The following is a 27606-nucleotide window of genomic DNA, read 5'->3' as shown; positions in this document are numbered from 1 at the left end:
TTTTAACTTCCAGCTTTACAAAAACTTGCTAGCCGAATAGCCTGCTCTCCCCATGGGAAGGAGACACATGGTGAAATCATCGGGCCATTGGATTATGTCTGCCACTGGGCAGGGGACATGGAGTGCTGCAGAGTGACAGCATCCGGAGCTTGCTGGCAATAAGGGAGGGGCACAAGAGAGTTGGCATCAGTGGCAGTGCAGGATGAGGCCAGATACACGCAAGATCAGGCTGCGTGTGCTGAGCTGCGTGCTGTTGCTCTGCACTGTTCCATGGGGCTACGACCCAAGAGTGGCTCTGTTGCCTCTTGGCTGCAGCAGAGCTGAGCTGTGTGGGTCTGTGGCTGTGTGGAGTTAAAAAACCTTTTGCTATGTTTGTGCTGGCAGATTTATTTCTGAGTTTGTTTAGAGATTAGCTTTTTTGCTTTGAGTGATGCTTTGCTACTAGTGGTTAGGAGGATGCAGTGGTGGGGAAGCTGTGGGAGCATGGGAAGGCACAGAGTTGTGCTTGGTGCGAGCTGGCCACTCTATGATCGGGGAAGCATTCTTAGGGTGATGTCACAGAATGACTTCCATTTTATTCGTATAACGGTTTTTGATTTATGACATGGAGAAGAAATGCTGAAATCGTATTTGGCTGGGGAGGAGAATCTGTACAAATGCACTGATCAGGCTGTCTGCTGCTTACAGGAAGATGGGCTACCTTTCCTTTACAGATTCCCTATTCCTGTTCCAGCAGTATGCATTTTAGGAATGATGTATGTATACATAGAAAATTGTTTCATCTTCATGCTGTGAAATGTTGTTAGGGAAAACATTTTTTGATTCTCCAAAAAAAAGTTGGTCTTGCACTAGACGGGTTACTTTAATTTTGTCACCTCAAACCAAATTGGAAATGAGTGCAGTGACAGGAGTCAGGAGGGCACCCAGGTTAGGGGTTGGGAGAGACCACCTATGCCTCCTGAGGAGCACTGGCACTCCAGTGCCACCTTGTTTTCCCACATGGGACCCAGAGGAGGAGCAGGGAGATAAGGCAGCTGCTCTGGGTGTGTTGGAGCAGCTGTGGGACCAGGACCAGCTCCAGCCAGGGTTTCTGTACATGAAATCCCTGTAGCCAAGCTGGGCTTTTCATGCCCAGCTGGCTCTCCACTTTTCTCACAATGTCTTAACCTTGACTCAACAGTGCAGCTGGCCATTCATATGGCCCTCAGCTCCGTTCTGTGCTTAACTTTCCCCTTTTTAAATAAGCCTGCTGGAAATGGTAAGTAAACATACCGTGGAATTTAGAGCGGATTCCCTTTAGCTGCTGTGCTGCTGTTTGCTGTGCTTACAGGTCCCAAGGGGCCTGATGTGACATAGGTGTCCTGATGCCTGTGCTGAGATGCTGAGGCAACAGATCTGGCTGGTGTGCCATTTGACAGCTGTTATTAAAAGACCTTCAGCAATTCCTGTACGCTCAGAGATAGTGAATGGGTATTCCTTAGCTTGCAGAATTGAAATACATTACTTCAGTAGTAGTTAATAGTGAACTGATGCCTGTGGAAGTTGCTGTTGCTCTGGAGATCAAGTATTGTGTCAGTCTGACACATTGCACTGTTGTCACTGCATGTGGTGGCCATGTGCATCTGTCTTGTGTTTCATTGTCTTCTGCATTTAGCCTGAGATCATCATCGTGTGAACAGTGACATTTAAAATTGTATGTAGTGAAGGCTGTATGTACATGAGCCCAACCTCAGCTCAGTATATACACCAGTATAGCTGACACGAAGTGTCATCTCTAACTTACTTTTAAATTTTAGTACATTAACCAATGCTGGAAACCCATAGCAATTAGACTATATTAGCCAGCCTTGCTGGGATTTTAGTGCCAGGCTTCATTCTGCCATGGGTTATCTTGGCGGATCTCTAAGGGGAGCTCTGATGAGCCAGTGGGAACGAGTTGGGGTCTCACCACAGCACTGGCACTGCCCTGCAGTCACTCAGTGCTTCTCCTGTCTGCTGCCACCAGTAACAGAATCACTGACTGATGTACTTCAGAATACACTCGATAATGCCAGCAATGGCACTGCTCGCTGTGCTGTAGTGATAAGCTGATGCTCCTTATCAAGCCTGCCTGAAACTGGTCATCCCTGCTACAGTCTTGGCTCTGCAACAGGTTCATCCTTGCCAGCAAATTTTTAATTGCAGTTGAACGGGAATTGCCATCAGTGCAAACACCAGTATGTGAACAAGTTCTTTCCCAGTTCTTCAGCTCCTCCTCGCAGGGCTCGTGGGCAGCATGTGCCTCAGCCATCGTTCCCCGTCACACCCACAAGTGCTGCGTGTAACGAGGTGCAGTTCATCCTTAGGAGACTCAATGAATGTGGAAGAACACAGGGCACTGGTGGTTCTGGTGCTGGTGGTCTCCTCCCGCCGGGCCCCGCGCAGCCATCAGTGCGGCCTGTCAGCGCCTCAGCCCCCTCCCCTCGCTCCCCTCCGCCTATTGCCATGGAAACCCGGGGCCGGCTTTCGGCAGCCTCCAAACTACTTTTGCTCTTTCATCATGCATGCTGGCATTGTCAAGGGCTGAGGGTATTCCTGCAGCTTTGAATGAATTAAAAAAAGAAAAAAAAAAGCTGAATTTGGATGGGCGTTTGTTATTTGGGAGGCCCTACGGCAGGAAAGAACGGGCAACCTTCAAGTGACCTAGTGTCCGTACGGTGCCTAGTAAGGAAAAACAGTCTCGCTTCATTAATTGATTAACTTGGAGGGTGGGGGCTATCGGAGCGATCCTTCTGTGAAGTCGACGCGGCGGTTTCCTACTCAGCTCGAGGTGGCAGCGGGCAGATGGCTGGCCGGGCTGTGCGGGTGCGCCGCTGGTAAGCCTGCGAGCTGCTGAAATCGTGCTGTTTGTGGGCTCGGTAATGTCTGCTCAGGTATCACGTAGAAAATGGTGCCTTAACAGATGTCTGCTCTTTGGCTTCATTGTGCGTTTGCCGCTGCTTGGTGTTGATGCACTTAGCAGTGCGTGTTTGGTGGGGGCAGTTGAGAAGCTGGTGATAAAGCGCTCGCTGTGTTTGCTGCTGTAATGAGCCGGATTGATTTTATCATCTCTTTGCATGCTTTTCTAAAATCCGTACTTGTGTGGCATTTGCGTGTAGATTTTGAGAGGATTTTCTTATATTTGATTGCTCTGTGTGATAACAGCACAGCATGTGGAACTGGTAGTACTTGTTAAAGGAAAACCAACTGCTCGCAAACAGCATCTGCAAATGGGGAGGAATGGAATGGTGTTGTAAGTAATGATGTTTTAAATATTCTGAAGGCAGAAACCTGTCTGATACAAGCATTGTCAGAAACATTTCAAACAGCATCTTCATCTTGCTCGAGAAAAGCGATTTGGCAGATTATTAGTTCTAATTTTCTGCTTATGTCCTTTTTTATGCTATCTGAGTACATTCATCACAGTGCAATGAAAGTATTAAAGTATTTTAGGGGGACCCGAGCAAAGAATTGTGTTGCCATTTGATTGACTTATGACAAGCTGGCTGGATTTTTGTTTCTCCTTGCATAATTTGGTTGGGGAGGGGTAAAAACGTAGCTTTCCTCTAAATGTGTCTGAAGTACATAATGGCTGTGAAGTCACCATGACAACATGGGGACCTGGATCAGATTCTCCTTTCACCCCTTCTGTGTTTTGTTGTTTTCTAAATGTTTATTTGTGCATTCTCTGAGATGTCCGAGGGAATATCTTACAGCTCCTGTTGGTTCAGTATACAATGTTATCCAGCTTTTAGTGTACATTGTGTCTGTAGGGCTTTTTGGGTACGTGCTGTAATATATATAATTCACAGTGCAGCTCAGATGGAATCTAAACAGGGACATGAGGACCTGCAGCCAGGAATTAGGTGTCTGCATTTCCTGTGATTCTGGTGTTGCAGCCCCACAAACTTCTGCTGAGCTCTTGCATGGTTCTGTGCAGTTGTAGCATCACTTCTGAAAGTTACCTGTAAAACTGATGTATATAAGAACATCTGTGTTCAAATTAAGCCTGGAATATAGCATGAGCCTATGGGCTGTGAAGGAGAAATCAGGTTATAATCAAGAGACAGTTATTTTCTCTTCTTTGCTAAGTGGAACTGAATGCACCTAGTGCAAGGAAAATGCCTGGAGGTTTAAGCAAGAAGTGATGCAGGCTGCTCCTCCCCATTCATAGCGACTTGCTAAAGACACCCTGTCTGGTGTGAGGTGAAATTTGTCTTCAGTTTCCCTCTCTCTGAGGCACTTCAGTTTCACCTTGTACAAATTTTTCCAGCTTGCTGAGGGTCGGATTGTACAGGGCATCGAGCTCTTCTGAAGTGCTGGCACTGTATGGAAAGGAGCGAAAAACCGGGTTAGAGGGAGTGTACAAGAAGAGATGGTGTGCAAGAAAGGCAGTGGCTGTCGTCTCCAGTCCTGTAGCTGTTGGCATATGCATGAATTTAGACAGATGCTTACATTAGGGTTAGTATTTTGGGGGGACAGAACTCAGGGCTCTTCTAAAGCAATATTTAGTTTGGGAACTAGATAAGTTATCTACAGATCTCTCTAGTGCCATCTTTGCAGGGCTTATTGGATGGGAGGGAAGGTACTTGCTTCTTATTTGTAACAGCAAGCTGTGGAATTTGTGTGTATTTAATGAAGTAATGTGTATATGTTTTGTGGAGAGATGGAGGTGACATTTCAGTATCAGAAGAGAAGGGTAATTAAATACTTTTAAAAATGCTTTTAAGATATCTGCATACTTATTGAGGGAAAAAAAAAAAACAAAACACTGTAATTGGGATTCATTGAAGTAAAAATTGCAATTGTTTCTTGTGCCTTATCATATGTGAATCTCGAGATGAAGTGGTAATGTCTTTGACATCTTCCCAGAACATATGGGCTTAGCTGTTCCTGTGGCAGAGTTGTGAGCATGCTTCATTATTAAGTCAATTGAAAAGCAAATATAACATGACTTTTGTCTTTGCCATGTTACTGCACTTGCCTGACATGAAAAAACAAAGAGCTGGAGGTTTTCCCCTCTGTTCCTATCAACCTAACGTTTTACTTGCTGCTACACAAGTCATATAAAGACTTTTTTTCCCTTAAATTTAGAAGAGTACTGAATTCTGTCTAACACTGGAACTGAAGCTCCAAGTAGAAGAATTATCTGGAGCTGAGTAGAATGGTGCCCTTTGAAGAACTTCATATATATGTGACATTATTTCCCCTTTTCCTTACTGTTGCTTGGTGTTATCATTTCAAATACAGCAACTGTGCAGAAAATCCAGTTTTTTTGGAAGTACATCTTGAGTATCTGAGAAAAGATTTTGTTTGAGCCAGAGGCCCAAAGCAATGAGATAAATCAGTGATGAGAACAAGTAAGAGCAAGAATCTGCTGGAGTTAGGTTATACAGATTTTTGTGGTTTTACATCTTGCTTTCAAGAGCCTTAAAGTTAGGAAAGGTACCTTAAATGCTAGAGGCAGGAACTTGAAAGTCATGAATTTGGGAATAGCATTGAAAAGAAAAAAAAAAGATCAGACCAGAAATAGATTTCAGCTACTCCTGTCACTCTCCTTCCTTCTCATGCACTCTGTGTACCTAGCGATACTGAGGTTAAATGTGGTGATTGTGTCAGTTGAATTCTTTGCTGAGTGAACCAGGAAAATAATTGTCTTTCTTCTAAGAATAAATTACTTCCCCTTATTCCCATGGCTTGAGACAGCCTTGATGCTGTAATGAAATCCAAACCCTCTAGATGTATGAAGGTCCAGTGGGAGCAGGGTGGATTGACATCCCCAGTGGCTTGCAGCATTCTTGGTGTTTAAGGATCCTGGAGATTGAAATTACATTTTTTACTTCATGTAAAGTTAGCAGCAGTACTCTGAGAGCCACTGGTGCCTCAAACTAAGACAGAGAGAGAGACAGACAGACAGACAGACAGATAGACACAGGTATCTTTCCGCTCATTTTGTCATTTTCTGTGTGGAATAAAGAAAGACTTTATTTCAAGCTTTTCAGGTACTGAATGCAATTGCCTTTTTTGCAGTATGTTTTTAGGAACAATCTGTATTCTCTCTGTCCAAGACTGGTGCTAGCTTGCAGTGCAGTCCTTCTGCTTGGTCTTTTCCATGGTACATGGGGAGTACTGGTATGTGGATTGCCACAAAGCACTTTGTCCCAGGTCCAAAATTATTTAATTTTATTAATTTAATTCCTTAAGATACAGGGTGTCTGCTTGCTCCCCCACCAAAACTGATAAACTCACTAGCATGGGTGAATTCACAATTTGTTGTTAAAACTGAATCCCATTTTTATAAAACTGTTTAGAAGAGAAAAAACCACAAAGTTTTTGCAGTTGTGTGTTCCAACTGGAAACACAAACAGAGCATCTTCACTTAAGCATGGGATCCGTTGAAGCTTTGTTTCTACTAAAAATGCAGATGTGGCATTAAAAACCCCTTGCCTCCAGAATGATGCATCGGGAGGAAATGCTTCACTGAAATAACTGTAGGTCTCAACCTGTTTAGTTTATCAAAGACAGGTTGGTTTTAATGTGGGCTGCTTTCTTTGAACAACTGACACTTTGATCTGAGAAAGCAAGAAGATGAATCTGTGTTGATTTGTTTGCAGAGGTGATTTGTGCTGTGACTGGGCTCTGCTGGATGCAGACTGCTGATGTGCCTTGCATTGTGCCGAGGTGGGAAAAGCATAATGGCTCGGTTTTGCCTTTTGGGAGCTGTGGTCTGGTCTTGCTGGCTCCCATTAGAATGCGGCCTTCTCTCACCATGCTTCCCCACACAATGGATGAGCTGCATTCGGTTAGTATAAAACTGCATCTCTAGCCCCACTGCCAGCACCTGTGTGAAGTTCTGCCCTCTAACACAGGTCTTTCGTAGAATCGTAGCATCACAGGGGTTGGAAGGGACCTCTGGAGATCGTGAAGTCCAACATCCTGCTAAAGTGGGTTCCCTCCAGCAGGTTGCACAGGAACTTGTTGACATGAGAAGCAGAGTGAACAGCAGTTGCCATGAACATACTGACATGTGGGTTGGTATGAGATACAGGGGACTAACAGAGCTCACAGCCTGCCCCTGTGAGATGGTAAGTCCCCTTATAAAGGAGCAGAGCTCTTCGTTCATTTTCAGCAGTATGGATGGAGAGGCAGGAAGTTCAGTTCTTGTAGGATTGGGCCCGTGAAGAGTTAAATGCACAGAAGTGCTAATCAGTGAATATTTAGGTCATGGAGGACCGAGACTGGAGAAAGACTGAATATTCCTGACAGTTGGTGGTTTTTAGTTTGGTAGTGGAGTACTGGGGAATATCTTCGATCTAATATTCACACCAGATTTTGACTTCCTGATTGTATTTTGTGTTTGTTTTAGCTTTGCTTTCCACCAGGTGAGGTATGGAATGGGTCCCTATGTGGGCTTTTTGCAGTCATTATTTGTGTCTTCTGTCAGATGCTGCGGCTGGGTTCCTTGCGCCCCGGGCAGTGTGGGTGCAGGTGGGCCAGGGGCACCAAAGCTCTTCTGCTGCTCCAGCAGTGGCCGTGTGTCCGAGAGGGTGAGACTGTTTGGGAAATGGTCATTTCATGCCTTTGGTTATTGTGCTAGAATTAGTAAATTGGCATTCAGTGAAAGTAATTCTCAGTAATTAATTTTTTTCTCATCACTGAGCTTCATGTTTATAATTAGTTCTCTTATCTGCTTCAGGAGATGAATATCTGTCTGTTGGAATGAGTTCTTTTTTTGCTTCACTTTGTTGAAAATTGCTCAAGCTACACTTATTGTCATCGGTGTTCATGGGAAATGAAAAATCACTACGGTGGAGGTTCAAAGCCCGAGGAGCTCTCAAGCACCCCTGTACTTAGGAAGATAACTTGAAAATACCAAGAAAAGATAGGCAAATACTCCCATTAATGGTGTCTTTTTTCCTAATGCTTTAAAAAAAAAAACACCTTCACGGTAAAAATAGATAGCAAATACTTTACTGGATAACCTTGCGTGTCTTCCTGCTTTTACAATGATCCCATTCAGTGATGATCTTCTGCATGGACAGATCAAGGCAGGGGAATCGCACTAGATTACATGGTGTCACCTTTGTGGTTGAGAAAGACAGAATGTTCACAAAATTCAAGTGTAGCTGTATCTTGAGTGTTCTTGAAACCAAGAGTTTCTAGAATGTATGATTTGAAAGATTGCTCTTGAAAATAGATCATTTCTACCTATGCATTTTCAGAGGAGCAGTCTCTTGTGCCTATTCTGTGCAGTTATCCAATGAAAATGTTTCATTAACTTTTTCCTATTATTATTTTAAAATGTAGAAATGCAATCTGACAATCTGGAGTTCTGAAGTAGTCATTTGAGAGTGAAATTATCTAAGCAATACATCCAGATTTATTCTTGCACTTGCGTGTCCAAAGTACAGCAGTTGGGTTGAATGGTTTTTTTTAATGTTTGAGGTAGACTGAGTAAAGAGTAAGAGAATATTTCAAAGTAGAGCTAATCCTGTTTTTCCTTCATCCCTTTCTACATGGGAATGAACTAAGGAGTTCTCTCTGATAGTATGGGAATCTATGTTGAATTAATGTGATGTGGGTTTATTTCTAAGCCACTTAACTCCTGGGGGCATGTGCAAGTCTCAGATTGTGCATCTACTGCTAGTTTGAACCTTATGCAGAGAAAAGGAGTGAAAGCTGTGGTTAAAAGGCAGTGGAATACACTGTGTGGTTTGGGTCAAAATGCTCTCAGATCATGCTGTGGAAATGAAGAGTCTCCTCCTGAACACAGTGGCAGCTGCCCTGTCCCATGTTGCTGCCATCTCCTGCAGACACCTGTGGGGCATTCAGGTCGCTCAACTGAGGGAAGCAGGGGGAGGAAAGGTGAGGAGCAAGTATACAAGTTGAACATGTCACTGGTTTATCAACATGGCATCAGTGGCTACAGTGGTCAGGCAAAAAGACATTAAATCTGCTGGTGGGAAAATGACTTGAAAGGTATAGACAGATCCACGGTGACATGTAAAGTAGCTCCAAATGATCCTATATAGCTGATGAAAAAGTAGAAGCTTGGTGATGTGAAATACAGCAGGTATAATCATCCTTAATGTACAGGAAATTTGCTTTCAACAAAAGGAGTATCTGAATACCTGCAGAAATTGAAATGTTTTTCCGTTGGCAGAGCCAATGAAGGGAACCTGAAGAAAGGCTGAAGAAATAAGATTCTCTTATTTTTTTTCCATCTGTGTTAATTTATCTTAAAAACAAGCCAAAACGGTAAGTTCCTTGCTTCCTACAAAAACTTCTATTGCCCATGTCTTTTGGCCACAGCAGTTTATTTTCCTGGAAAGGTGTTTGCCCCTTTGTTCTGGGTGTGATTGGCTGGAGATTAGCTTTCCAGTTTGTGTTTGCTGGGAAGATAAACGCTGGAATCACTCATCGTTTGGGAGTACTGGGAAGGAAGGCAGGAATGCACGCTGTGACTGGGCTGAAGTTCTGGGATCTGGAAGGTGGGTGCTGTTGCTGGCTGTGAGGCAGGACGCAGAGCGCTCGGCGGACCATCAGAAGTTGTTACAGGGCTGCTGGCTGCGAACTGCACGGGAGTAGCCCAGAATGAGTCCTGCACTGCCAGGTCTGCTGAGCTTTTAGGCGATGTTTTGCCTAGGGAGGTCAAAAGGGAGGAAGAGTTCAGGTGCTTCTTTTGGAGAGATGAATAACTTGCCACCAGTTTGCTTATAATAATAACAGTGAGAATTAGATTGATGTGAATGGACTAATAGTAGCCACCTACGGGTACCAGATTTCACATTTTCATTAATCCGCCTCTCCGTAATGAGTTTTCTATTTAACTGCTTACTGTTTCTCAGCGTAGTGGTGCATTATGTAGGCAATTGGGTTTTGCAGATCAGTACTTTTGTTTCTTGTAATGGTAAAATATTGCTTTCTTGTTTATCGTTCACTGATCATACTGCTGTGAACATTTTCTTTGGTGGTATAGATTACATTCCTTTCAAGCTTGGTAATTGCATCATCTTCAGCGCGCAGTAAAATTTAAGCCATTGTGCACCCACTGAGTGAGGACTGTCTGCTGATGAATAGCTGCATTCTCTGATACTCAAACCCGCTCCAATTCATCTGTGAAGAATTGGATTTGGGATGTTAATTATCCAGACAAATCAGCAATTGATTTAAAGCATTGTCGAGGACAAAGCGAAGAATAAATAGCTGCTGCAAAATATGGCATTGTGAAAAGGTTCTGATACTGGCTGCTGTAATTTGTCTGCGTACCTCTGAAAGCATTGTGCAGAAACATGAGCCGAGCTTTTTGAGATAATTATCCACAATAAATACTAACCTATTTCTTCCTCTGTATTAAAAGACAAAAGCAAATTTGGTTATGCGCTTTGTAAAAATAAACAAAAGCAAGCTAATTAAAACTTGGTGATCCTTCTCAAAAGTTTCTCCAACTTCTGTGTGCACATTCAGGGCTTTATGCTATGGAAGAATTGTTTGCAAGGTGAGGATTCAGTGCTGAGAACTCTGTTAAATGAACTGGTTGTTGGAGGAAGTTTGGGAGTCAGCATGGGGGTATGTGTGTAGATGTACGTACAAACTGTATTTACACTATCAGCTGCAGCTCATGGATGTGTTCTGTGGGGAAATGTTTGTGAGAAAGGTGAAGGCATATATAAAATAATTTTTTTTACCTTACAAGTGCCTTGGTGTATGGATTTGTAGATCATAAAATCATAGAGTGGTTTGGGTTGAAAGGCACCTTTAAGATCATCTCATTCCAGCCCCTCTGCTATAGGCAGAGACACCTCCCACTAGACCCAGTTACTCAAAGCTGCATCCAGCCTGGATAATGAATGTGTTCTTGTTTAAGGCTTATTTCCTAGCGTAATAATAACCTGGAAAGTTTCTTCATTAAAGAAATGCATGTGAATGGTTATTTGTCATATTCAAGATCTTTTGGTTGTAGATGAGTGCTACATATGAGAGTTCTATTTTCCTTAGTGAGGCTTGCCTCTGTTTAGTTTATAGAAAAAACTTCCATTTGTATTAGAAAACAGAACATCTGAAAAATCTCTAGGAATGAGTTTTCTTTCCAACTTTAAGCTTCGAGTTAATGAGAAAATGGAATTAATGCTGCTTCTGCAGTGCAAGGGACGGTTTCTCTGCTGTTGGACCCTGGATTTCTTCTAGGTAGTCTGAAAATGGCAGTTGAAGTAAGTAAGGGAGTGGCTTTTGGCACACTCCTATTTGTCAAACCTTTTTTTTTTTTTGCCTTTTTAATTAATTTTACATGAATTAGGAACATGCTTGAGCAAAATAGGAGTCTAAGAATACAACTGTTGGCAGTCACATTACGGCAGAAAAGTAAAGCACCGCCGATCTGTTTAGCTCAGCAGTGGTTAACGTGTGAGCTGCTAGCTTGCCCCAGTTTTGAGATAAAATTTGTCAGATTGAGGTTGTTTCTTCTCCATGATGACACGGGCAGTGAGAGCAGGTTTTCTGAGGAGGCAGCGCGTTGTCAGGCTGCAGTGACTGGAGGTGCTCCTGCTTCGAGGGAGTTTTTCAGTGAATCCAAATTCTGGTGTTCTGGCCTGCCTGGAGCGTCAGAGGGGAAGAAAGCCAGTGATTTTTCTTTGTGGTAAATGTTTGCCTGTCTTTTTTTTCCCATTTCTTGCTGCTTTCTGGAGCTGTTATTGTTGGTATCCATCTTATGGTGCCAGCTCAGACGGAGTACGGGTTTGGACCTAATGAAAATGGAATGAAAAAATGATTTGACTGCTCAATTGATGGTTCCACGTTGGGCTGACAGTCTGCATCTCTCTGAAATAGTGCGAAGAGCCACCCATACACAAATTAAAATGTTCATTTCTACAGCCATAATGCAAAGGAAAGTGAAAGACATCAGTAAAGGTTAAGTAGGAGTGGGTATTTCATGCTGTTGCTGGTTCTTACCTACTTATTCCACACTGCAAGTCACAGGCTGACCTTCCTCCGCAGTTTTCTCAGTCTGATAGCCTATTATCACATTCAGGTACTACTGCTTCGTGTTGTGGCTGTCACTGCAGCGCCTGGGTGTTTCCAGTGTGTCACTGCCTATTCCAGAGAGAGCTCCCAGATTTGTGATCTCCTTCCTTCCCCAAACAAGGGGAGAAACTGGGCACTGAGACTGGTGTTGGTCATACAGCTTTGCTCTGTCCTTGTAGGTTCTCATTCCCAAGTGAGGGCTTCTGGTCTCTTATCTGTCTGTAAAATGTCAGTGCTGTGGTATAAATAATAAAGGTAATAATGGTCTCACAAGGCAGTGTGTCTCCCCGGGGAGGACGGAGGCTCCTGCCCCCACCATTCCCAGTCCCCCATGTCCAGATGGCGATGCCTTAATGGACTTGTTCGCATCCTCTTTGAACACCACGGGCACTCAGTTTGGCAGCCGTGTTACTTCATATTCAGATGTTGTGAATCTAGCAATCTGCCTTTCAGGTAGCTTATTTTTTAAAAATATTTTAAAATGATATCATTTTCAAATGCCAAAGTAAGGAATTTTTATTTAACATCATAATTTGTGTTTTCAACACTCTTTCAACACAATCACTGAATAAATTGAGATTTTACACCCTTACATGTATTTCCAATATTGAGTTTAAGTATTATTTAATGTTTTTAGATGACGTTTAAAGAATTCTAAGATTACAAAAAATATAAATCTAAGCCAGCCACACTTCACTTTAATCAAATCCATCTCCTTCCTTTAGGAAATGGTAGAGGAATTTAGTAGTTCTCTATTATACATCTTGTGCTCTGTGCCTTCCTCATAGCGTTAACCTGGTGTGTTTATTTTCATAACAGTTTAATAACAGTATTATTTTCCCATTTTATACCTGGAAACTAAGATGTACAAAAAAGATTAACTCCAAAGATTAAATCAGTCCTGGGATACGTGCATTGTCATGGAGTGTTTTGACCTGACGGTTAAAGCCGTGATGGATGGAGCCCACATTGGTGGTGATCGCAGAGCAGTAAGTGCCCAGGAAGGTGAAAAGCACTGTGGGCTGGGAGCCCTGCTCAGATTTGTTTCTTGTGTTGGGCATCTGGATGCAATTCCTGCTGGGCTGATGCCTTGGAGTTACAGCATGCTTTGGTGTCTTGCTTAGAGGGGAACAAGAACCTGAGCTTGGAGCCTGTGGCTGTCATCTTCCTTTTGGCTTTCTCAAAAGACAGCTGACACTCCCTACTGAGGGAGGTGGAAGATAATGCACACTTCTCATATATTTATGAATGCCCGATTTGGATATAGGAAGGGTGAAGCCTAAGCTAATTAGCCCCAATGGATTTATGAGCAGAATAACATAGCTTAAGGCGCTTTCTGAGTGCTAACTAAGGTGACAATCACAACATGTTTCAGGATGCAGAAGAGTCTTCTGATGCCACAGGTCAGTGGTTGGTGAGCGACTGTGCCGCCAGTTGGTGCCAGTCACTTGTGGGGTGCTGGGCACCCACGGGGCTGGAGCAAACATGAAGGCATAATCAGGCTTCATTGCAGCTCATCTGTGAGTGTGCTTTCTTATGTTTTCTTCTAATTGATGTTGTTTTTCGAAGGGCTTCTGAAGTCTCAAGTTTGCTGACGCTGAGCAATGTGCTGCTAAAGAAGCACGAAATGTACTGGCAGATTTAAAGGTGTATAGGTCACTTTGGTGGCTTGATGCTAACTCAGTTGTTTGCTTTGGGTATAAAGTTACTGTTCCAAAAGGTGACTCATTCAAAGGTGTTTTTCTGTGTGCTGTGATATTTTATGCTAGTTGGAGCCAATAGATGATAATAAATCCAAGGAAAAATGACAACAATGATAGAACACATCCGTAACCCATTCTAAAGAACTGATAAGATTGTGACAACATAAAGTAATTATAGGTAGCCAAGTAAAGTAAGAGATCAGAATTATAAGTTCATTACAAGTCATTCTCTTTCAATAACCTTTTTTTTCTCTTTTTTCTTCTACTATTAGATCTCTTTGTGTATTTCTTCATGGCTTCTAAGTTTCAATAATCACCCTTATTTTTAAATCCCTCTGTTATTTCCAGTTGTCCTCTCCCCTTATCATTCAGCTTTGCCAGCAAGCATACATTGTACATATTCAGTATTCTCCATCAATAAAAGGACAATATGAAATAATAAGGCAGAAATTTCCTGAAAACCACTAATTATTGAAACAATTACTGCCATACAGTAAATGCTATTTTATGAAATAAAATTTTATACACAATTATTTAGATATATCCTCAGCAAATAACATGGTTTATAATTGTCCTTATCATCTATATAATTCTCTTTGAAAATGCCAGTTGCATTTCATGTAATGACAGACCAGACTCTCTTATTTCAGGATTGAAGATTGTCACTGAGCAAGAGAAAATGTGAATTGTTTCCATGGTATTAATTTGAATGCACAGTTTGTGCTAATGATCTGATTCGAAATTGTAACGTGTGTGTATTCATATATATACATTCATCTTGAGTTTCATTTTTTTCCTAGATTTCTTTAAACTATCAGAGTTGTAATCCAATGTTGAGATCATTTATGGTATGTTCTTCTCTTGAAAACAAAGATTTAGCTGTAAGTCACCAGGATTTTAGTGTTTGTGATTTACAGCTGTTGTTTCAGATAATCAGCTAGGTCCTTGCAGAATGTTCTTACAGCCTGTCAGTAGCTACTGATTTGATGAAAATGTGATTCTGAATAACAGAAAAGAAATGGTTACTACAGATATAGATAGTAAATTAGCTAGAGTTTTGTTGGGAAAACCAACAATAGATCTTTTTACTGTAGCTTTTTTTGCACGGTCCTTGTTGCAGGCCTTTGAGTTGGTGCACTTTCTTTGGTGCTTGCCAGGGTGAAGTAAATATAAAGGAAGCTTTATCCTATCCTGTCTGCTCAGGGATCCAAAATACTGGAATCAGTTCAGTGGTTTTTTAGTCTCTTCCAGTTTACTTATCCCTGTGTTGTTTATGTGGAGCACCTTTAACCTTTCTGGGTTCTTTTTCCTGCTCTTGCTTGAGTCCTTAGAGACAGTAGATCAGTCTATAAAAGCAATTATCTAGGCCAAGATGATGTTAGTGCAAGCAAAATAACACTTGATTCTCTGTTCTTCCATCTGGAAAATACAGAATATGCTTGTGTATCTCCTTGGAAATGGAAGCAGTGCTGAATTTGACATTAGGAGTGCCCAGTGTTGGTTCAGTTCAGTGGGACTGGCCTTGTTTTGGGAAACGGTGCCTTATCTCAGCCACTTTGCTTCATTGGAGGTTTTTTTATTGTACCTGGTTGCAATATGTATGTCCAGTGTTTTTTATCTCATCTCATAAGTCACTGGGTAGGAATGGGAACCATCACACTCTTCTGTACAAGGCAGAGGTGAGCAGGCAGGCCTGTAGTGGGCACAGCGCATGGGCCAGCTTTGCTCCTGGAGGTTTGGCTGACAGCCCAGATAGGTGCAGCCACAAGCTGTAAGCCTATTGCTTCTTGTTGCTTAGGGGTCAGGATACTTGTTTTGGTTAAAGCCCTGGTGGAGGCCTAAAGCAGATACAATGAAGTGTTTCTCACTTTCTGAGCAAGATACTAATGGACAAAATGATCTGACAACCCAGTGTCTTCCATGTGAGTGTTATTCTCCAGCAGACAGCAGATTTGCAGCATATGTAGACATTGGAGGTTTGCTGATCCAGAGATGTGTTGTAGCTGGGACCAAAGGCCCAGGAGATGTGGGCATCCAGAACTTCATGGACAGACCTCTCCAAGTCCTGTGCTTAAGAGAGGTGCTTTAGACCAAGTTGGATGGGGCCCTGGGCAGCTTGACCTGGTGGGTGACAGCCTTATCCATGGCAGGATTTAGAACTGGGTGAACTTTAAGGTCCCTTCCAACTTAAGCCATTCTGTGAGGCCTCCATTGTGTTGGCTGTACTGCTTCTGAAGGAACTGAAGGTCAGATATACATGTACTCCAATTGTACTTGTAATTGCAAATCCTTTATTTGTCTCATTGAATCGCAAAGGGAAAGGGAGACAACCTAAGCATCTCAACCTTCAGATTTCTGGTGGCCTAGTGTGACTGTGTTGTTTGAGTTGCCTCAAGACCACATGACCCTGCTGTTTTCTGAGAAGGCAGAACACTTCCAGTAGGATGTTACCAAGCTCTGTTCTACTGGAAGTGCATTACTGCAGATATTTTGCAATAAGCAGCTCTGCTACCAAAATACCGTATCAGTTTAAAAATACTCATTACAGTTTTCAGTAATGAATTTGATTTTGCTTAAATGCTGCAGTATGAATTGACAGCACCTTATGGTAATGGAGAAAAGCTAGCCTCTCCCAGGGAAGCTCAGTTCCTTAGCAAAAAAACACCTGTTCTGCCTGGTTTTATTTAGGACCTAAATAGCCTTTTAAATGAGCAAAAGATAATTATCAGTTTACTAAAACCAATAAAATATTTCGAGATTAAAAAAAAAAAAAGACAGTTAATTGGGACACTGTTGGAGATGCATTATATTGTCATTAAATCTGAAGTGAAGGATAATCTCTCCTTATTGGCTAAATGAGAGTTTACCCACTGCAATGTGTGCCATTAAGAAGATTCACAAGCACATCAGCAGAGCAGTGTGAGTCTTGCATGTTCCTTTTGTCATTAGCAAAAAATGTAAGAAGCTTCAAGTAAGAGGGGAAATAGATGAAGTCTTTTTTTCTGTGACACAGATTGAAAAGAAGGTTGGGGTCTCAGAGATGGTTCTTTGCACCTGGCTGTGTCCTGGCCTTTGTGTTAGCCCTGTAAATCACTGGAGGGTGGGCAGTGTAATGCTCTTTCTCCTTTCCACCATATAAATAACTCTGCAAAAGGCAGATCTGCCATCTTTCTCTTTGTTCTAGGAAAAGAATTCCCAAGACAGTAAATCACTCAGATGCAGGTAATCTGAGAGGAACAAATTGGAGTGGCTTTGGCTGGGGTAATTTGTTTGTGTCTAACCTGTGTAAAATTTCTTTGGATTTTTACAGTAATGGATTGTTCTGGTGCTGTGATTCCTGTGTTAAAGCAGTACAGATGTGAACTCCCGGGAGTGTTATTAACTTGAAATATACTCTTTGATTTGCATAATCAGTGTAATTGTAAATCAGGACTCTTTTATCATAATGAAAAACCTGTTACCTGTCAAGGAAAAAAAAAAGAGTTGCACCGAATAACTGGTGTTCCAGCTTTCCTCTGTGGGGGGCTCAGTGTGGTCTCTGGGATCAGTAAGGGCTTAGGGATGGGTGCAGTGGCAGCTTTCATTTGGGAAATCTGTGGTGAAAATGAGTTTGCAGGTGCAGCAGCATCCTGCGCTGTGCCCTTGGGGATCTTCGAGGTAATGGCTGCAAATGCTGTGTGCAGGAGTCAGGCAGCACTGGGTGGAGCGGAGCCTCTGGGGTGGCCAAGGGGAAGCTCCCAGTGATGTGCACGGAACAGTCAGGCTGTATCTGGGGACCAGCACTGAGCTGAGCTCATAACCAGCAAAGGGGGGTGAGAAGCCTGTTTGGGACTGCAAGGGGAAGGGGTAAGGAAGGGTAATCTGAATTGCTGCTGTTCTGCTGCATGGTGTGAAGGAAGTGGTAAGTCGGGAGTAAATTAGGAAGAGAGGAGCATTATCTTCCATCTTCTTGCAAAAGAGAAAAAGCAAAATTAGGTTTTATGGATTAAAGAATTCTGGATTTCATTATACTTGTAATGAAATATATGAACATAAATCTGATTATCTGTAGTCCAAGTGGGCACCTGCAGTGACTTAAGCAGAACTTCTGACACCTGGACCTTGCCTGCTGCTGGAATTAAATCTGAAACCTGGTACCAAAGTCAGAGGAGTTGCTCTGCACTCCAGCAGGCAGAAATAAACGAAGACTGGCATGCACTGAAGAGATGAGCCCGGCTGCCCCTCTCTCCCTGGTTGCCTTTCTGCTGCAGAGGATGTCTCTTGCCTTCCCTGTGAGGTGAATGGCATCTTGACACGTGCTGCTACTGGTGGGGCTTTTGTCCCTTGTAGTGTCACTCCAGCTGACATCTGCCCTAGGCTGCTACCCCTTTACTTTGTCACTCTTTAACCTGCTTTCTTTGCTAGATACAAGAATCTCCTTTTTTTTCTTCTTCTTCTTTTTCTACCTTTGATCTTGGTGTCACGGAAAGTTACTGTGCCTATTATTTTAGCCTAGAGTAACTCAGTTATACCATTCAAGGGGAAAAGCCAGGCAAATGCTTTCTCGAGAAGAATGAGTTTGTCTTAGCCTGTCTTTTTTACTTTGATTAATTGCAAAAGTTCATAGCACTGCCTTCCAGCCATGGGGATGTGGGTTCAGTATCCTGCAGTGTTACTTTCTGTATGCCTGTATGAAAAGCAAGTTGAGTGTAAATGTTGCAAAACTGTGGCCAGACTCAAAAATTGGCTGATCTCTGAGTAATCACCAGCACTTGAATGATAAATTAAGTGCGTTTTGAATTGAAAAGCTGTTTCCTGTATTCCATGAGGGATTTTCAGTTAAGTCTTGGAATTATTTTGCCAGAGTTGGAGCAGGGTGGCCAGCACCTTGTGGCCTGGCCGCAGCTCCCGCCTGCCCACTGGTGTGACCATGCCTGGGCCTGGCTGAGCAGGCAGCTGCTGCTTGTGCCCCCAGTAGCCTCAGACAGCACAGGTAAATGAGCACTGGCTGCACTACCACATCCTGTTTCGTACTGTTTTGTACAGGAAATTAAAATATTTTTGTGTTAGGGCTTAACATGCCTATTGTTAGCTCTGACGGGGGAAGGTATTCTGTAATGCTTTGCTTCAGTTTCGTTCTTTCTTACTTTTAAAGTGAACCTAGTTTTATTTTGTTTCAGGCTGTTCTCAGTATGGCTTTTCTGGTCACTACTTCCATTCCTTTTTAACTCAGCAGTGTCAGGAATCAGAGCTTGCTGCCTTTTCCCTGCTCATTTTCTTATCTTCATTCCTTATGAGGAGGGCTGGCTTGGCAGCCTGGTATTAAATGACTGCTTTTTGCTAGGGAAAAGTGACCTTCCACATGGCTAACACAGATTCATCTTACTTGTCCTGGAAAGTTTAAAGTGTCTCTGCTGCAAGCTGATTTGAAGCTGAATTACACCCAGCAGATCTTGTTGATTGGCTGTGATGTGAATATGAAACATCCAAGCAATCTTTTAGGAGTCGTTACTTTGAGCTGGCTGGGATGGGGTGATGGCCGCTTGCATTCAGAGCAAAAAGCCTGAGCTACAGCTGAGTGCCTCTTTGGTTTGGTGGGCTGTCCTCTCGCTTTCCCTAGCGCAGGGCTGCGTGCAGTGGTGTTCTGGCAGCTGGATTCCTGAGCTCATGCTTCTGCCTTTGGTTTGTGACATAAGGAGTGTGAAGGTCTCAGTAGGGATGTTTTAGACACATATTTGAAGTAGTGCGGTATGAGAGAATTACATGCGAAACTCCTCATTTCTGTCATTTGGAGATTTTCTCTCCATTATGCACATCTATAATTTATGAAATATACACATAAATGTAGAGCAAACATTTACCTTAGGAATCTTAGGAATTTATAGTTGGTACCTAAGGGTTTTGCCAGCTCACCCTGTCTGTGTGAGCACTGGTGAGGTGACTGGGGGAGACCAGGACCCCCAGGGACAGCAGTGCTGCTTGTCCTGCAGCTGCAGGCTGGGGTGACCTTACTGTGTGAGCGGAATGCTGTCCTAGGCACATGGGAGATCGCACTGCTGGGTTTTTAACAGTACTGAAAAGCACTTGTAAAAATTGAGAAGCATTTGAAAGGGTTATAAATCAACAGTGAAATCTCATCCCCTTGTGAAGGCAATAATGAACTATTCAGTGGTCAAGTATTAACAAGTACTGTTAATTGCAATGAACGCAATGCACCTACCTCTATTTGCAGATCTTCAGGACTGACAAGTGCATGTTGTACCTCTGCGTAGTGAGTTCATTTCTGGGACCTGTACTCCCACAGCAGTTGGCTTTTAGAAGCGGTTCAGGGAAAAACAACTCCGAACTAAAAACTGATTTCTCAATAACATGTCTGTTTTGATTCAGATGATGAAAGGCAAGGAGCATAAAGCGTGTACCGCTGCCAGTGAAGCATAGCCTTGAGTTATTTGGGTTAGCATGCAGTAATTTGCTTTAAAACTAGCTGATGATGTTAAAGGTGGGAGATCTTCATGCAAATTTATGTAAAACACTGTGACAGTGAATGTTCAGTGGTAACCCTAAGGATATTGAAATGTCTGTTAAAGGAAGTGTCCTTACCTGAGGCATTTAAAGGAAGTCAGAGGGTAAAAGTACAGTGAACCTGAGTGCGAAATGCTGTAGGTGCTGATCTGGGGATTGTTGGGCCTTCCTGTGCATTATGTGCACAAATCTGTTTGTTTCAGCTGTTTGTTCTTTCTGGAAGAAAATCTCTCTTCTGGATGTGTTTCTATGTGGTTGTAAGTTAAACTCAATCTACATGATTTCTCACAGCCCTCCTCAGGCACTCAGTAGTTTGCTGTGGTTTACTAACTTTGTATTTTTCTCGTAAGGACACAGAACATCATTTCCCAGGAGAGCATTCCGCTGTGAGAGCCGTAACCAGAAAGGGAGAGAAGGAGGGCCACATGTTTTCAGGACTTAAAGAAATCTTTTGGCCAGCTCTGTCCCCGCTGAGTTACACTGATTGTCATTTCTGCGGGTTGTTTCACAGCAAACTTTAATGCTGCTACATTCAGGGGCTCCACAGTCTCCCCAAGCTGGCCCTTTGGGAAGGTTATGGTGTGACTGCGCTTGGGGCTAAGAGATTCAGAGCAGAGCTCTGGGAGTTTTTGTTTTCTGTGATGTGCCATTCTCACATTAATATCGAACTGTATCTAAACAGAAAGCTTTTAAAGACATGTGGCTTTATCCTCTTTTCTACTTTAGAAAGATTCAGGATTCTAAATCATCTACATCCTGCGTGTTGTGTTTCAGAAACGTAAAGCTAAGTGCCTGTTTCTGCAGATTGCAGCAATCTCCTTTAACTTCTGCTTAGTAAAGCGCCTCAGCTCATACTTGCCACGTTTGTATACTTTGAGTCACCTAACCACACTGATCATAGGAAGTGGGATGGGGGAGGCCAGTTCCTGTGAGCATGGCATTTTAAACCATGAAACAAGAGCTGCAGCAGGAACCGCTCTGCCTTCTTTTGGTTGCCTTATAGTCTGAGTAAAGAAGAAAAATGTGTGTGTCTCTGCTTGAATACAAGTAAGTGATATATATCTCTATTGATAGAAAATTGCTTGCTTTCAGTTATAATGTCGTCTTGATTGTTTCTGTAAGCTTCTGTACGGTGATAGCTTGGCTGTCACTCTTCTTACTGAGGCTGACTTTTTGGAATGCCAGAAGAATAGATGTCATGTGCAATAACCGTTGTTAATGTCATTGAGCTTGATAGAAGGACACGTGTGCAGCCCCATTGCATGCTGCCTTTTCTGCAGCTCTACGCGGTGTGTCTGCGAGTGGTGCTGGTAGCACCTACAGCTCTGTGGGAACGGGAGGCACGGACACATGGGGACAAAAGGCAATGCAGGCTGACCTGGGGAATCGTGCGTGAGGCTCTACCAGTGCTTCAGCTGGGCCCTGGGCAGGAGGAAGAGGTGAGTTTTTAGTGGATTTGAGGGAAGGGCTGGAGTTAATTAAGCAGTGTGAAAGGAGAAAGAAGGATATGCCAGATGGCAGCGTGGGGACAGGCCATTGCTGCCTCCAACTCAGCAGAGGGGTCAGGAGCAAGACTGAGGCAGGGCAGTGTGAAATTGGAAAGAGGGTGAAAGCTGCAGGTCTCCGGAGCCCTCTGAGAGTGCTGCTGGGTGTTCTGTAACTGGCTGCAACAAGCAGGGTAGTGTCATGCCATTGCTAGAGGTGATAGCTTTCTTTTGCTTTGCAAGACAAATTTCATTGCAGCTCATTGCACCTAAGGCTCACAAAACTGAGTTTCCATCCAGCATGGTGAATGCTTTAGTTTCTCTAAGAACATCCTTAAACAACTGTGTCTGTAACACTGCCTGAGTGTGAAGGGCAAGGTATTATACCACTTGACAGATTCCTGCTGACATGAGGAAGACATAATCAGCACCTTCTAATTTGTGACAGGGCTCTTCCTAGCACAGTTTTCTCATTCACAGCATACATTAGTTCTGCCCTTGCAGCCCCTTGCTTTCTAGCAGTAGGTTTCTGCCTTAGGGACAACATGAGCCTCTGCTCCTTGAAAGGCTTTTACTAAGGAGGAGGGAACAAAGAGAGAACCTATCAGAGACAGCGTCAGGGAACCTAAGTGGATGTTTCAGTAGAGAATAGAGATGTTGGAACTGGGAATAATGAAAACCTTTTAGGAGAGGCTAGGGGCCGTTGTATATGCTCAGTTTGTAGCCAGGAGGTGGGAAGAGCTACGTTCCCGTTGCAATACCTAATGAAAATAGCTCTGGTTATTAATATTGGAGAGTTGCTGTTAAATCTGCTCAGTTCCGGGCACGGAGTGGTTAACTGCAGAAGCATCTTGTGCCATTACCTATATTCTGGTTTGTTTGTCTGTGTTTTTTCTCACAGTGTTTGGTCAGACTGTTACTGGTTGCTCACCCACTTGATGTGCGCCTTGCAAAACAGCATCAGGAGTGGAGTCGCCACAACCAGATGCATCTGTGCTATAACAGCTCATTTCCATCTGGAGTAGTTTCCCTTTTATATGCTTGAAGAAAGAGTAGAGAATTATGATGTTTTCCTGTGCTCTTAGAGTTGGACCCTGTGGATCACATTACACTGAGTTGCCTTTTGTAGCTGTTGACTTCAATGACAGCCTAACTCAGCAAAATATTAGGAAACTGGAGGCTGTGGGAGCCTGAGGAACTTGTGGGCGACAGCAGTGGAAGCACTGTCAGCAGCACCGGGAATGGCCTCACCCTGACTGCTGGGATTCCTTCTTGTCCGGGAAGGGCTCTGAGGAGCGGAGGCAACCTCACCCAGTGTGATGGGAATGATGTTCCCTCTTGGTCCCTATGCTGGGCTGGTTTGGGCATGGCAGGGGGTTGAAGGGATTTATATAGAATTATAGAATAATTAAGGTTGGAAAAGACCATTAAGATCATCTGGTCCAACCATCAATCCATCACCACCGCACCCAGTAAATCATATCATCACGTGCGACATCTGCATAGTTCTTGAAAGCCTGCAGGGACAGTGACTCCACCACCCCCCTGGGCAGTCTGTTTTGTTTGGCCAAATTAAGATAGCCCATAGATCGTGCTGGTGCCCAAAGCATGTGGATTGAGCATGTCCATGGAGGTGTGGGGCTCACAGTATGCACTACATGTTCAGCATTGCCATACTGCTATAAGACGGGGGAAAAAAAACAAAAAAATGCAATGTCATATGCAATGAAATAAAATGCAATGAAATAAAGTTAGACTCATCTTTATGGATGTCTGGAAAAATCCTCTGGTTATATTAATTCTCAGAAAAAGTGAACTTTCAAAGTAGGGTTGTTTATCATTGCCTTTCTAGTGTGCGTAGTTTGTAGAGCCCTTTTCTGCAAGTCCAGCATTTTTTATCCCTTCTAATCCTTAGTCATTCTGTGTGGCTTTCCAGGGAGAGCAGGAGGTGGGTTGACCTGACGAGGTGCTGCTGTGTCCCACTCTGGAAGAGGGCTGGGTGAGTCCTCTGAGTTGCCACCTCCTGCAGGGTCTCTGGTAGAGAAGCATCTTCTCGCTCCATGTCCCTTCCCAGGAGCACCCGGCACACTCCTCCAGCTGTGGGTTGTACTTTTGGAGAATTCCATGGGAAATAATCCAGTAAATCTTGTTTTCACAGATCATTTTATAGTGCTTGAAAAAATATGTGAAGAAAGTGGATTTTTGTCTTGTGTGCAAAAAGCAGTCCTTAGGGGCCACATCAGAGATGAAAAGAGGGAGCCATCTTGGCTGAGATTAAATAAAAAAGAATGAAAGCCACTTTTGTGGTTTCATCCATTCATATTTTTCTTGATTTAGGGCCAGCACTACATTTTGTGTTTTAGGTGCTTGTGGCTTTCCAAGTTTCTCTTCTTTTTCAGTCCTTATCAATTTTATTTTCTGCTTTGCTCCCACACTTGCTCTTTGGATGTATCATCAATATTTGCATAGGTTGAGAGCAGACAGTAGGTGAACAGCAGAAACATAGAAGCAATATACAAGATGGTACAAAAATACTGTATTTTTGGAAGATGATATATATTTTTTTTTTTTTAATGGATGTTTTTAATGGGAAGTAGTAAGGCTTTGCAAAGTATTTGCTCTGGAAATGCCTCTGAACAGAAGTGCTGGAGCAAGTGGAGCCAAGTTCAGAGCTTGCTTTGGGCAAGATGAAGGCATTTGCCTTCATCAGGAGATTTTGTACCATGATTGTTTGCATGGATTCTGCTGTAGGTGGGAGCTGTTGTAGGTACAGTCATCCACTGAGAGCTGGGTTGTTCAAGTCATTCTTAGGAACAAAGGCATGTGCAGAAAATACAGGGCTGCTGGATTGCCACCCATCCACCATCACCAACTGCTGCTGAAACACTCGGGGCTCTTCTGTATGCTGCCATTTATATTTTCTTGAATGACAGCTTTTCTCTTGTGCGTGATTTTAATTTCTTGCTGTGTTGAGCTACTGAGAATGGGAAAGGAGGTTGTCCTTTCCCTGAAAGCTGCCGTGTCATGGCATGGCTGTTGTCACGGAGAGCTCTTGGTACCCAGAGCTGGGGCAGCTACATAAGCTCCTTCTGTGATGATTTGTTTGAAATAATCTATTAATCTGCTTTAACAATCTATTCTGCTTTCACTGCACTTTCCTGATAAGTGAAATCATATTTGAATAAAACCTAGTGCTTATAAATGTCTGGTTTCTAATAGAAGCGTGTTTTAATAGCTGATCTTAAGTGTGCTGAAAAGCAGATTCTGTAGTGGAAATGCTAATGAAGCTTCAGCAGCAATAACTGGCAGCCGTGACAAGGAATTCAGGGTTGTATATTTGGGTGGTAGAGGTTGGGAAATATATTTGTGCTGTCTGTATCTATTTTTGTCAGCAACATTAATATCTTATGCCTTTTTTTTCTTTAAATCTGTACTGCTGCAAAAGTTTCAGCATCAGCTAATCTTCCCAAGCAGTCCGTGAGGCTCAGGTTTCAAAGTCATTATCCGAAAGGTCACATCCTGGTTTAATACCATTAGTGTAAACCCAGGATTGTTTAGTTGATGGAGGTGGGTTTAGTGGGTGGAGGTGCTTGTCGTTTCAGTTTTTTGATCTTACCATAAATCTAACCAAGAGTAGGTTGCATTTGTGAGGCTAATGCTGTTTTCTCGAAAATCACAGGAAGGCTAAGATTGATTTTCACCTTCAGATGAATCCTTTCTACATGGGGCAGGTCAGCTCCGTCTCCTGAAGGGTGCCGGGCAATTCAACTAGTCCACTTCAAAACAGGAATTTGTCAAGTTCCCTTTGCTATTGATTTATGGATTGGCATTCACATTTCTACATCAGATAGATTTTCCACTTCTTCATCCTGCTGGAAGCATATATATTCTGGCGTTCATTTGCAGCAATATCAAACCACAGCCTTTTAAAACCACTTTTATGCCTTCTTATATGACACGCTATCAAAGGTAGTTTGAAGATTTGATGTTCCTGTAGACTTGTTACAAGAGAAGTGGATAAAGAAGTATCCGCCGTGTGGAAGTGAACATATGGGTTTTCCACAGTACCCACAAAAAATGAATTGAGATTGTGAAATTAAAAGGCAAGCAAACATTCATCACGCCTTTCTCTCTTTTCCCACTGGATCATATCTTAATGGGATCTTTTAGACTGTAGCCTTTTGGGAGCATGTTAATATTTTGTGTAAGGACGAATAGTAAATAGCAGTAAAATGCAGCTTGACTGATTACATCTCTGAAGGAATGGAGCTTGTACCATTCCCACGCATGTGGGACACATTCACATAACTTAGGTGATGCTTCTTGCTTGTTTATGTTTGTTTTACCAAATAGCATGATGTTATACCTCCATTTCTGACTGGAGGAATCTTTCTGAAATTGCTTTTTTATATTTACTCTTTTATTTTGGGTGCCTGTAGTAAAGAAATAAGTAAATTAATTATATATAACTTTACCAAAATTCCTGGTAACTGGAACTGGGCAACTACTTCAATATGATTATTGAAACTGGATAGACTGGTTGTCTGAGTGAATAGCTTGCACTTCTAGCCCGTTTCCTTAGGATATGATGAGAACGATATGCTTCTAGAAGTAGAACACATTTTCTCCAGGATTAATAGAAGGAAATAAATGTTGCCTTTTTTCTTTTTTCTTCCTTCTAGGTTGCCCTTGTTCTCCTTTTCAAATCAAATGTCACATTGACTCGAATCCAGCATTGGAAGCATGTGGGGAACTGCAGCATATCAGCCCGGCGCAATGTATCCATCAGACTGGAAGGAAGCCCAAAACCAAAACTCCACTGGCCAAAATGCATCCTCTGCAGAAACCCCAAGGCAAGTGGCTTTGACCTCTTAGCAATTCTGCTAGCTTCTATCATACGTGACATTTTAAAATTATTTTTTCTAAATTTTAAGTCAAAGCAAAGTACTTATTCTGTGTTCTGAGGTTCCAATACAAGTAGGAGGGTTGTATTATCTTTGGTTTTCCAATTTTAGAGGCATCTTAGGGAAGCCTTCAAGAAGAAATTGATTCAAGAATAACTGATTGCTTAACTTACTGATTTACATTCCCTTTACTGTTACTGTACCTCATATAGCTGTGAAATCTAAATTTAATTTAGCAATATTGTTTTCATTCTTTTTCATAAGTTTTTTTTGAAAGTATTTAGAATAGCTTATTATTTAAACCTGGATCTGTTTTCCATTCATTTTAAGAAATATATGTAGCAACAGGAAATGCCAGAATAGAATTAATGTATTTTAAAAATGAAAAATAAACTAAACTCACCACTTCCAAGAGATATGTGGGCTGTGTTAATTCCACAGTCCTGCCAGAATCAATGAAGTAGATGACCCAACAGTAAAATGCTTTCTTGAATAGTTTTTCTTACTATTATTCTTTTAGACAGAACCCAGCTAACCGGGCTTCTTTACGCTGCTGTAAAAGTAACCCAACATGAAACAATTCCCAGTCAGAGTTCCCATGTGAATCTGTCATACAGTACCCAATATTTGAAAATCAGACCTAATGGCTCAGAGTGTGCCAAGTTATACAAAACTACAAAGTATTCGTATAATTTGTATAAGTATTACAAGATCTGGTTGTAGATGTGCCATTCATCTTCCTGGAAGACACTTCTTCATCTTAAAATTTGTGTTGTTACTATTTCACTTATATTCTTTATAGTAAAACTACCTTTAAACAGTATCTGCAGTTAACTTATATGTAACAGTAGAGAACAATATGTAAGATCCTTTGCAAGGTTGGGAGACAGTAAAGGTTTATTTTCTTCACTTTTCTTGACTTTGTAAATTTGAAATGGTTTCTGTCCCTCAGTAGTAATTGTTCATTGGTAACCT

General features: G+C 42.5%; 1 protein-coding gene across 4 annotated transcripts in view; it reads left to right on the top strand.

Annotated features, from left to right (window-relative positions):
* Positions 1–27606, top strand: part of FGD3 (FYVE, RhoGEF and PH domain containing 3) — an 81976-nt gene that overhangs the window by 15293 nt on the left and 39077 nt on the right. For 2 of the 4 annotated variants that reach the window (XM_019620067.2, XM_031555544.1), the window contains exon 2: positions 26410–26580. In XM_019620067.2, coding sequence (XP_019475612.1) covers positions 26410–26580 — 171 coding nt within the window. Of the gene's footprint in view, positions 1–2740; positions 2856–21197; positions 21291–26409; positions 26581–27606 lie in introns of those variants that run through there. The other 2 variants (XM_010718468.3, XM_010718469.3) reach the window with 2 other exon arrangements.

This window comes from Meleagris gallopavo, chromosome 14 (assembly GCF_000146605.3).
Source record: "Meleagris gallopavo isolate NT-WF06-2002-E0010 breed Aviagen turkey brand Nicholas breeding stock chromosome 14, Turkey_5.1, whole genome shotgun sequence".
Lineage (NCBI taxonomy): Eukaryota > Metazoa > Chordata > Aves > Galliformes > Phasianidae > Meleagris > Meleagris gallopavo.
This window is presented reverse-complemented; position numbering and strand designations above follow the sequence as displayed.